We start from the raw sequence: 12,500 nt of genomic DNA on the forward strand, positions 1-12,500 counted from the left end.
CTCGGCGCTCCCTTCCCTCGGATTACTAAAGGTGGATGCAATTAGTAAGAATTACCTTTATTGCACGGCAGGTATAGCCTCATGTGCGCCCTGGCATCCCCTAGTCAGCCATAGATGGGTCATGGGATTTCCTTGCATTAACCGGAATCGCTTTCGTTTCAGACGCCCTAGACGGAAACCAAGACTCCGGCCCTCTCACCACCCGCTACAGGCTCCTCAGGGAATCGGAGAGACTGAGGGTGGAGTTTCTGAGTCAGCCTCTCGTTGTGAAAAGCGTGAATACTTGCCACTGTCCTCGTGTGTCCCTCGCAACAAGGAGGTAAGGAAGGCATGAAGCTGTACGTGTGTGTAGCGTTTTAGCGTTGGAATGCACAAAGGTTCTGCTGAGTCGCGCTTCGTGGTCGGAAAGAGAATTACGTGCAGGAGTGATCACAAGGGAGTCTTGCCATGGTAGGAGGGTCCGTGGTGAGGAGGAGGAACAGGAGAAGGAGGAGGAGGAAATCTCTTGTTATCTTCCGAAGCCGATAAGTCTGTCGCGGGTAACTTCCAGCCCCGCCGCAAGTTATGGCCCCCGCCCGAAATATGGCTCTTGTAACTTAAACGAAACTACGTCAGCGTGAACCTATCCAGCCAGTTTTATTTTGTTATAGTTATGTATGAGTGTTTTCCTTATCGATGCGCTGGAAAATATTTACAGGAATTTTGGAAGTGTGAGTGTCCCCGGATGAATAACGCGATCAGATAGCGTGGTATTGCTTCCCTTTACCCAAAAGACCATTCACTCTCACAAATAGTGATCGACTTTTATTCTGCCTGTCTGTGTACTTGAAATATCAGAAACCAGAAATTCGTAAGAGAATAAAGTCACACGAAATAGTACTTGCGAAAAATGACGCGACCATCAAATAAGAATGACGCTGGACAGTTTTTCCCACAAACACCAAACGAATTTCTAGACACATTTTTTTCTTTTTGTTGTACAGTCTGTCCTAAAGGAAAAATTGACCTCCAATCTTATCTTAACTAATTTACTTTCATGGAAACAAAGAACAATCTTAGCAAAATGGAATCAGACGCAGACTAAAAGAACCAAAGGAACCTGTAATTTTGAAACCCCTGATACTCTTAATACTTATCGTAACTAATTAATTTCCTTGCATAAATACAGATTAAAATCGTTCAACCGCAGCCAAATCTCCTGGTCAGTAATTAACATATCCTTTCCAAGCCGCTTGATAACAAAGCTTCAAAGTGAGTCGTCTGCAAGGCTCCATCATCTGCATGCCTTGCTTCACGTAGTGTTCACCTTGGACATAATGGCAGAGATGCGAGCCCGGCGGGAAAAGGCTCGGCGCTGACTCTGAAATAAATAATGGTTTCTGCTGACTTCCTCGAGAAAATTTACGGCTGACTCACATTGGCAGGCATCCATTATGGTGTGTAGGTCTCGCATAATCCTCACGTATATCAGTTGTGAATGTATAATGCGGTAACCTTAGTGTTTGACCTTGAGGGATGAGCTGTAAGAAGGTGGTCCCATCAATCATCGCTCGGAGTTTGCCACCGAAAGAAACCGAAAGAGAGAAAAAAAAAATAGAGGGGAGGAGGAGGAGGAAAACGTACCCTTGTCGAATAATCAAAGGAAAATAGCTCATTGTGGAATTTTATCTTGATTTAATTTGACCCCTTCAGTAACATGACACGTTTTCATATTTAATCTGCTTAATATTTGGTGATTTTATACAGCTTCAGATAATTATGCCGGGATTAAAAATAGTGAAGACTATGGGCATTAATCTTCTGACCTCCATAAATCCTTTCTTATGTCAATAAAATCGTCTCATCACACCCAGAACTCATGGTAAAAATGCGTCCCAGTACTGAAGAGGTTAAGGCACGTGGTCAGTTTTGGTGCAGCATTGTTAAACGTTCTTATTTTCGTTACCCTTTCCACTTTGCTCAGTTATAAACTAGTACATGCATTGAAAGTAGCAGATATATAATGAATTAACGTAACGTAACATGCATTGTAATTTATTTACTTTCAGGAATACACGAAGCTAATGGAAGATGTACGAGACCATTACTAAAATTGTGCACTAAAATCAGAAAGACTTTTACGAAAAAAGGAGGAGAAATGAGGAGAAATATAATGTTGTTAGGGGATAATTATAAAGGAAATTGTATACACGGAACCTCATTAATCTGCATCCATATCTGCTGAAAGGCGCATCATTAAAGCCAAAAAGGCGAAATCTATAATGTTGGAAATTAAGGCAATAGTAAGATGTTTCATTTAACAATATATTTATGCTGAAAAAAATATTAATACAAGGGCTCTATTAAAAAATATATAGTAGACAGTAGTGCTAATAGTAACACTGCGAGATTTCATTAAGCAACATGTATATAATTACACCGAGGGGTAATAAAAACACTAATTACACAGCAACACAGAAGTAAAAGTATATAATGTGAGTGGCGCAGCTGTGAGTGCACGCCGCCACTCACACATCCACGAGTCAGTCTGGGGGTTTGCACAGGAAGCAGCAGCTGAGTCGAGTCGAGTTTACATCTGAAACACAAACCAGACAGGGACTCGCCTTGGGCTGCAGGACCCGACTTGTGTGAGCTCATGCAGGCAGAAGTTCCTCTTTACATTCGTTCTCAGTTGATGTATAATTACGTTCCTTTGACGCGGTATCATGGGGACGAGGTGGAGGAGGAGGAGGAAGAGGAGGAGGAGGAAAGAGTTGGAGGACACAGGGAGGGAGAGGAAAGGGAGAGAGAATGGAGGCAACATAAAGTGCGAGGGTGTCCGTGGAGGGAGCAATATCTGGGGGCCCACCGCGAGTATCTGGCCCCGGGCGGCACTGAAATATTGCAAATTGGATATTTTATCAACTCCACCAATCAATTGTTTACTTACGGCCAAGATCACACATCACGGGCCGACGGATGTTCAATCAGAGGACTTATTTGGCGGGAACGAGCGTTGATAGAGATGCCTTTTGTAGGGCTCTCTCTCTCTCTCTCTCTCTCTCTCTCTCTCTCTCTCTCTCTCTCTCTCTCTCTCTCTCTCTCTCTCTCTCTCTCTCTCTCTCTCTCTCTCTCTCTCTCTCTCTCTCTCTCTCTCTCTCTCTCGTCACATCTGCCATTCCTCTCCACTGATAGCGATGTGGTAGCGTCGCCTCACCAAAGGTTGTCATGCATATCTCACTTTTCTTTCTCTCTGTTTTTCATTTCCTCCTCCACGTGTGCCATTCCAATTCAAGTCGGCCAAGGTCGTCCAATTACAAACATTAAAATGTTAAGTGTGATGGATGCTGGGGCTTCTGGGAGGGGGGTGTGGGGTGGCTGGGGAGGAGTAGGAGGTGTAGATCGAGAAGAAGAACAAGGAAGAGGAAGGGTGTAAAAGGAGTGGAGAGAAATGAAGATAGTGACGCATAGTCGAAGTCAGTTTTTTTTCTTATCATTTTTTTTTTCATTCAGTTATGAAGCGTCGATTAATTATACCTTGTGATACTTGTTTTCTTTTTTTTCTATGTCATAGTCCTCTCTCTTCTGCTATTCTAGTTTCCATCTTTCCTTCCCCGCCTCATTTCCTCTTCCATCTCTTCCTCTCTCTTCTCCCTCCTGTCCCTCTCTTCCTCCTCTTCCTCCCCATGTTTCTCTCTCGTTCCTCTCCTCAACCATTTGACAGCTTGTACGTGAAAGGTCTTGGTCGGGAAAGATTAATTGAGTATAATGTTGATGGCCTCAATTTATGACACACACACACACACACACACACACACACACACACACACACACACACACACACACACACACACACACACACACACACACACACACACACACACACATATACTGACCTCTATTTCTTCAGACTAACTTGACTCTCTCGATTGGTGTTCGGCGATAAAAGGAAAACGTAGCCTGAATATAGATCGTCTCTTCAAGAATATGCAAATTTACTTCCCCTTTCATCACTGGAGCAAGGCGCCCTCGTCCCCCTTCCTCGGCCACGGCTAAGTGCAAGACTGATGGTCGATGGCTTTGACAGGGGAGGTGCGGGAGGGAGGAAGGGAGGGTGGAGAAGAGGTGGTCTTGTAATTGCTTCAGGGAAGAGTTGAGAAACTTGGAGTCCCTTCTGATTATGACATTATTAATGGAGGTTGTGGAGAAAGGGGAGGAGGAGGAAGTAAGAGGAGGAGGAGGGGCGGAGTCGAGAACTACTGTTTTGACGAAAGAGGAGGAGGAAGTAGGAAGTAGGTGCAAAGAAGTGGCCACGTGCCTGAGTGGATAGACTATATAGATTTCTGGCAAAAGTGTGTAAAAATAGAACTAGTAAATGAAAAGCCTTCTCTTCACTCTTCAGTATACATCCTTCATGTCTCCATTAGTGAAAGCAAAAAAGTAACACCACACTATTCACTTCTATAAAGCAGACGGAATTTAATTTAGTTTATTTAGCTAACTTAACTTAACCTAATATAACCTTCCTAACCTTCTACCCACTAACCATACATACTAGACGGAACTTAAACCCCTTACGAATATACTCAGAACATAACCAATATTTCACACACATGGTAATATTCTGTACTGGCGTTTACAGGTAATGGAGCAGCTAATGTGGCGCCTCAGATCTTTTTGAACCACCGAGCCTTCCTCGACACATTATTGCAGGCCACAGGTGATGCACAAGCCACCACGGTCACTACATTAGCCGATTAGCGAACACTGTGTAGGTCGAAAATCCGCTTTCACAAGTACATCACACAAGCTTTATGTAAATACCTCCATGCGGCCCTCTGAAGTGGACGCAAGCAGCTCAGTACGTGTCCGCAGGGAGTGAACTGTGAGTTCCAAGCCGAGGCAACGCATTGGTTCAGAGTTCCAGAGCCACCACACCACACACTCACTTGCTTCCTACGTTGTCATTTGTGTTACTTATGTCTCTTCCGTTCCCTCACCTTTCAGTGCCATGTAAATTTAGCTTAGGTATATCAGTGGAGATTTTTATACTATATTTAGAATGTATAACCCCGTGCTTTCCTTGTAAGTATTCTTTTATTCTTTTTGTTTCATAGTGTTTATTGATCTTTTTTTTATGTATGAGAAGAAACTGGCCAAGAGCAACAAAAATAAAGAAATAAAAGGCCTACTTAATTGTCAGTCCCTTTGTAGGTCGAAGAGTTAGCCGAAAGAAAGGAACAAATGTCTTAAAACCTTCCTCTTAAATCCAAATACACACACACACACACACACACACACACACACACACACACACACACACACACACACACACACACACACACACACACACACACACACACACACACACACACACACACACACACACACACACACACACACACACACACACAGCCACCAATAACAACACCCTTGTCCTTGGGGAATCTAAATCAATATTTCCCTTTGATGAGGGATGCGCCCTTGACTTCACTTGACAGGTGGCCGCTAGCAAACACGAACTACTTTTATTACTCAGTTCAAACCGACGCTTGCATTTTTGGTCGTGGAAAGACACGCATTTTGGAGACGAACCAAATGAAGAAAGAGGAGTTGAAAAAGGAAAAACGAGAAGAAACAAACAGGTGGATTTTATATATGCTATTTTCTTTTGTATTCCATTTATTATATTCAACAGGATTTTTTCCATAATTTTTCTTTATTTTCTTATCTATTTATTATATCTAGAGGTTTTTTTTATAGTTTCCGTATACATTCACAAGTCGCTATTCTTTTCTCCTTCTCTTATGCCCTCTCTTCTATCTCTCTCTGTGGTTTGTTCCATTTCTCCTTCCCTGCTTCCACACTTTCTCCCTGATTCACTCTTCCCTTCGTCACTTTGTTTTCCTCCTCAAAAGGCCGTAATTAATTACTACCAAAAGTTAGAAGCGGGAAAGTTGGTGTGTTTTGGACCTTGATTCATAAATGGTTTCCCTCTTTTTTTTCCCCTCCCTCTCTCCTTTCTTTTCTGCTATTTGTTCCCTGGTCTTCCCTAACTTTTGAACCGCGTTGATCTTCATTTGTTTTAGTGCGAGGATTTCGGTAAGATGTGTTAGTCAGTGAAGGTGATTTGCTGTCATTTCTGTACGTAAGTGTTGAAAGAAAACTTTTATTTAGTCCTCCAATTTTGAGATCTCGTAATATTTAAGACGAACGCTGCCATCATTACATAACTGATTAATTTAACCCCTCCAGTACTGGGACGAATTTTTACCATGACGGTTTTATTTACATTAGGAAGGGTCTATGGACGTTAGGTGACTAATAGCCAGAGTCTTCACTGTTTAAATCCCCACATAAGTTTATGAAGCTGTTTAAAATTACCAAATACTAAGCAGAATACATGTGAAAACGTAGCATGGTACTGAAGAGGTTAACAGCATTTACACCTTCTGTACAAGGCAATGAGTATCTCAAGGCACGGCATCTTAGGAATAGTTATCGTATGCGAAATTAGTTGATGGGCGGGTTTGTCTGCCTCCTCGTTATCCCTTCATTCCTTTTCCTCTGGGAATACGAAAAGGATAAAGAAATGACTAGAAAATAATAATCCTGCCTCGGAGTTTCCTAATCAGCTATTTATGAAGATGAAACCTCTCATTAAATTCGCAAAACGCCGCCTTAAACCTCGGCCACCTGAGAGATAAGGGGTGAACAGGGAAATTAAACGATCCTGCGGTACTTTTGCCCTTTGGCGTTTGTTTTCCCTCTACCAGCGGCGGTGAGCGGTGCAGGTAGCTTAACTTTCTGCAAGAGTCCGTCACTGTCTAGTTTTTCGTTCGTCTATGTTTTTTTTTTTTGTTTGTTTGTTTTGTGAAAGCAGGAGACATTGTTAAAACTTAAGTGTTAAAAGTTGTTCGAAATTGGCGTTTGAATTTGCGGTCACTGGGTGGTTTTAATGGCTTAAGGTTTTATTTTCTAATTTGTCTTTTTTTTTGTATAATCTAACGAGTTATCTCGAAAAAGTAAAGTGAAAATAGGTAAGTGGAGGAGATACCTTCGTCTCCACCTCATTTTCTTCGCATGTTGAGTGAATCTATTCTCCATCATACCTCCCCAATGTGATTATCAAGCCGTAATCTCTTTCGAAAAAAAGTTTCTCTAATTTAATTCCGACTGCTAATGACGGAGGCAGGGAAAGAGAGACGCCCGTGGGGTTCACCAAGGCCGAAACGGGGAGCGGAGGAAAGGGAGACAGTAGGTTTGTTCAAATGTAAAGTGTAGCTGAGAGATTAGCGGCATTCTGGCAGGTGTGGTTGGTGGCTGTGTGTTTCACGGGGATCTGCGGTGTGGCTGCAAGCGTAGTCAAGGCTCTGTCGGTGCAACTGTTAGTTTGGCCAAGTTCCATGTGGGTTTGGCCTCAGGCAGTAACTGTGAACTTAATTACTGTTCTGGGGTATTGCTGTGAGTTTACTGGAGCCGAGCTGAAGCTGAAGGGTGAAAGACCTTAAGAAATTACGTTAAAAGTGCAAATATAATTGTGATTTAGTGAGGCATCGACACAAAGGACGAGCTAACTGTTGCCCTGCAGCGCAACACATGGGTTTGGTCCTTGGGAAAACATTTTAGAATAACTTACATTCAACCTCCTAAGCTGCTCTTTGTTCGCAGCATCAGTCTCTGCCTCTCGTTTCTCACTTCATAACACTCTTCCTCTGTCGTCTTAATGTCAAAAATACTCGACGTTTAAAAATCATACACTTTTCATGAATATATCATTTTAAATATTCCAAGAAAGCGACATTGCACACACTTATTTTCATTCTGTAATCTTCTTTTCTTTTTCCCTTCCTCGTTTCGTGCGTGTCTCCCTATTCACATATGCCACGAATGGAGAGACACTCAGATAAACCTTCATTGAAAGCGCACACAAGAGGCTCATAATCTCGTTAGGAAGCAAAATTATCCTTGCTGAAGACGCCCTCCACGCTTGGCACGAGGAGCCTCACGCAGGGCAACACGGCGATACTCAAGGAAGGCTGCACACTTCTGCCCATTCACGTGTTTGCTCGCCAAGGGCCTCCAGCCTCTATACACACCGCTTCGAGTGGCAACAGTTCATCCGGTAAAATCTCTGGGCAAAGTATATTAAGCTTCCTCTTCCTCCTCCTTCGCCTCCTTCACCTTTTATTTCTATTCCATTCAGTTCCATTCCATTCCTACTCCTTCTCCTTCTCCTCCTCCTCCTTCTCTACCGTCGCCTTCTTCAGCTTCTACTCCATTCCTCCTCCTCTTCCTTCTCCTCCTCCTCCTCCTCCTCGTCAACTTCACTACCCTTTCGAGCGAGCGTCGAGAATCTGGGATTAAACACACTTGCCTATTCAGAGAGTTTCTACGCCGTGTATGTGTGTGTGTGTGTGTTTCACTGTTTGATCTGCTGCAGTCTCTGACGAGACAGCCAGACGTTACCCTACGGAGCGAGCTCAGAGCTCATTATTTCCGATCTTCGGATAAGCCTGAGACCAGGCACACACCACACACCGGGACAACAAGGTCAAAACTCCTCGATTTACATCCTGTACCTACTCACTGCTAGGTGAACAGGGGCTACACGTGAAAGGAGACACACCCAAATATCTCCACCCGGCCGGGGAATCGAACCCCGGTCATCTGGCTTGTGAAGCTAGCGCTCTAACCACTGAGCTACCGGGCGTGTGTGTGTGTGTGTGTGTGTGTGTTTGCTCTCGTCAAGAAAATTGTTCTATGTAAAATTTACGACCATATTTTGTAGATAAAACGTAATATCATTCTGTCTACTTTATTGTTATTGTCAATTTTTTTTTTTTTTATTCTTTCATGTTGTTATCATCACCGTGAATTTCATTAACATAATTTTCATCGTTGTTATTGTGTGTGTGTGTGTGTGTGTGTGTGTGTGTGTGTGTGTGTGTGTGTGTGTGTGTGTGTGTGTGTGTGTGTTGTTTTTTTCTTCTTGATTGGAACTCCCGCCTCGTCTGACACACATATACAGTAAAACATTTCATTTGTCACTCAAAGTACAGGTGTGAGTTGCGCCAGTAATGACTCACTGCAGGTCCATCCAGCTGCACTGACCTCACTTGACGCTTCGACGAAATGGTGTATATTGTAAAGCCGTTCTACTGAGCTACTTACATTTTTTCTTTACCTTCTTAATGGAGGGAACATGTCAGTTCGGGAAGACGGAGAGAATGAATGGGATGACAGGCAATGGGGAGAGTGAGTGAGAGGAGGTTGGTGTAGGTAGGGAGAGAAGGAAAGAAGGTAGGAAGGAAGGAATGGAGAAGAAGGGAATGTGTATGAAAAAGGTAGACAAAGATTGATGAGTGATAATGTCATTAGCATGTTTACTGGAGGCCTGGAAAGGTTGGTCGATGAGGGAGTGATGTGAGGAAGGAAGGGAAAGCAAGTGTACAGAGAGTAAATAAACAAACGCTCGTGAAGCAGTACAAGATTAAAGAAAAATAAGAAATTGAGAGAGAGAGAGAGAGAGAGAGAGAGAGAGAGAGAGAGAGATGATAGGTTGCATTGTGAGCCACCTGCAGCTGCCCACCTGTTCCTCGTATCCTGCCACCTGCCCACCACTACTGCCGCTCTACCTACACCACCACCACCACCACTCCGTATAAAACCTCCACCTGCTAAATCACCTGCACCACCACCACCACCATCACCATCCCTGCCACCAATAGCACCTGAACCATCACTACTGAACCATCTTCACTCCCACTGTCACTACCACCACCTGCCTTGACCTCTGAAGAAAAATAAAAGAAAGGAAAAAAATTATAATATAGATGTCGAGAGAAGGGTTAAGACGACACATGAAGGATAGAGAAAAGATATAAGACTACATTTCACGATTCACCACACCACTTCTCTACATGACTCTTCTTCAAGTCTCTAATCCACGAGCAAGGAGAGCAGTCACCACGATCTGAGAATCAGTACCACGTTGATCATAATTACTCCTTCGCGTCAGGCAGGGGCAGCGAGGCGTCCCTTAGTAATTGCTGAATGTGTAGCGGCGGCGTGGCATCGTGAGGGGAATGGCGGAAAGAAACAAGAGCGATGTCAAGGAAAATATTTGCCTGGTGCAATTAAAATGTCTGCAAACAGGGAAAAGAGAGAGAGAGAGAGAGAGAGAGAGAGAGAGAGAGAGAGAGAGAGAGAGAGAGAGAGAGAGAGAGAGAGAGAGAAAGAGAGAGAGAGAAAGGCGAAGACGAAAAAAGAAAAAATATATATATATATATATATATATATATATATATATATATATATATATATATATATATATATATATATATATATATATATATATATATATATATATATATATATATATATATATATATATATATATATATATATATATATATATATATATATATATATATATATATATATATATATATATATATATATATATATATATATATATATATATATATATATATATATATATATATATATCTCTCTCTCTCTCTCTCTCTATCTCTCTCTCTGTATAACTCTGTGTGTGTGTGTGTGTGTGTGTGTGTGTGTGTGTGTGTGTGTGTGTGTGTGTGTGTGTGTGATGTCTTATTGATGATGGCTGAGGAAAAATAATGTTACCTTGCTGCGACGCTCCTGAAGAGGAAGAAAGGAGCAGGAGGCAAACAGATAAGATACACAGGCAACAGAAGGCAAACGGAGGAGGTACACAGAGAGCAGTTTGTAGATAGTTTGTCTTGAAAGAGAGAGAGAGAGAGAGAGAGAGAGAGAGAGAGAGAGAGAGAGAGGTGAAGGAGAATCTTGACAATACTCCTAAAGCAAAAAGTCACCAAATTCCTGAATAAATAATGTATCCTTAAGCTTATATATACGATAAACATACACACACACACACACACACACACACACACACACACACACACACACACACACACACACACACACACACACACACACACACACACACACACACACACACACACACACACACACACACACACACACACACACACACACACACACACACACACACACAGCTTTCTCCAGATGCACACACACACACACACACACACACACACACACACACACACACACACACACACTTTTTTTTCTCTTTTTAACAATTTATATTTAGGAAACACTAATCTCTCTCTCTCTCTCTCTCTCTCTCTCTCTCTCTCTCTCTCTCTCTCTCTCTCTCTCTCTCTCTCTTCTCTGCAACTTGTTTTTCAGTCTCACACAAGTATTAAGATTTAATAATATTATTTTTTTCTTCCTTCTTCATCACCTCTGCTCCTCACTGTTTTCCTCCCTCCCTTCTCCTGGTTCCTGTTCCATCATCAACACACACATAACTTGAATCTGGTTCCCCCACGCGCACTGCCGATAGAACAACTGCCAAGAGAGAGAAAAGAGAGAGAGAGAGAGAGAGAGAGAGAGAGAGAGAGAGAGAGAGGGAGAGAGGGGGTGAAGTTATCATGGCAAAGTAATTGATATGATCTCAGAATTAATTTAGTTTTTACTTATCATCTGTTCATTAGCGAGGAAAAGCGTGTAATTTTAGTTGTTGGCTTCGCGCCCTTCCTCTCGTTTTGTTTTGTTTGGGGTATCGTGTCATTATCTAAGATTGCAGCCGTCAGTGTTGCTGCTTCTGCTGGTGCTGGTTTTTTTTTTTTTTTCTTTTTTCTCTTTTCTCCCTCCTACTTCTGTTTCTCTTAATATTACTTTCTTGATATTTTTCATTTTGTGGTCCTTGTTATCTCTTTTTGTCATTCATATCTTTGTTTATATACGTACTTTTTTTTTCTTTGTTCTATCTATTATTTTTTGTCTTTGCTCTTGTTCTTCTTGTTGCTCTTATTTTCCTAAACATTTTTAGTCTTGCTGTTCCTGTTATTGTTCTTGTTCTTTCCCACTCGCATCTCCCTTTGCTATACTATTTGCTGTCGTCTTTTACCACTCCCCATCTCCCTTCTCCCTTCCCCTTTCTCCTCCTCCTCCTCCTCCTCCTCCTCCTCCTCCTCCTGGCCCGTCGTGCTAACAACACACAACACCGTCGCCTCACAATAGGATCACCACCACCATCAGTTTCCCGCACATTTTCCCGCCGCGAGTTACTAATAGATGATTAACGAACGCACCAGTTTGAGGAGCCTTTTATTCGCATTAATCATCGGCTGCTTCGCCTTCAGGAGCAGTGGGCTGGTGGCTGGTGGCGGCGGGAGGAGGGGAGAGGGCCTTCGTGCGCCCTCTCCGCCCCCGCCACCGTCGGCAGGAGAATCAGCTCGCTTGTATTGTCTTTGTTCAACGTTCGCCCAGCTCTTGTCCCTTCGTCCTCCTCACGCCACGCTATGCAAGGAGGAGGTTCTTCTGACGTCCAAGTGTTTGTGTTTTATTTCTTTGCCTCTTGTGCCTCGCGGGGAAGGAAAGGCCGGTGTTTGTCTCGCGTTTCTCTTTCTCTCCCTTTTTCGCAGACGATACAATACGGA

At 42.8% G+C, this 12,500-nt stretch overlaps 1 protein-coding gene across 3 annotated transcripts in view; it reads left to right on the forward strand.

The window, feature by feature from the left end:
- The window catches only part of LOC123517520, a 328,170-nt gene that overhangs the window by 54,215 nt on the left and 261,455 nt on the right, over window positions 1-12,500 (forward strand). For all 3 annotated transcript variants that reach the window (XM_045277656.1, XM_045277653.1, XM_045277654.1), the window contains exon 3: window positions 163-319. In XM_045277656.1, coding sequence (XP_045133591.1) covers window positions 163-319 — 157 coding nt within the window. The remainder of the gene's footprint in view (window positions 1-162; window positions 320-12,500) is intronic.

This window comes from Portunus trituberculatus, chromosome 42, assembly GCF_017591435.1.
Source record: "Portunus trituberculatus isolate SZX2019 chromosome 42, ASM1759143v1, whole genome shotgun sequence".
NCBI lineage: Eukaryota > Metazoa > Arthropoda > Malacostraca > Decapoda > Portunidae > Portunus > Portunus trituberculatus.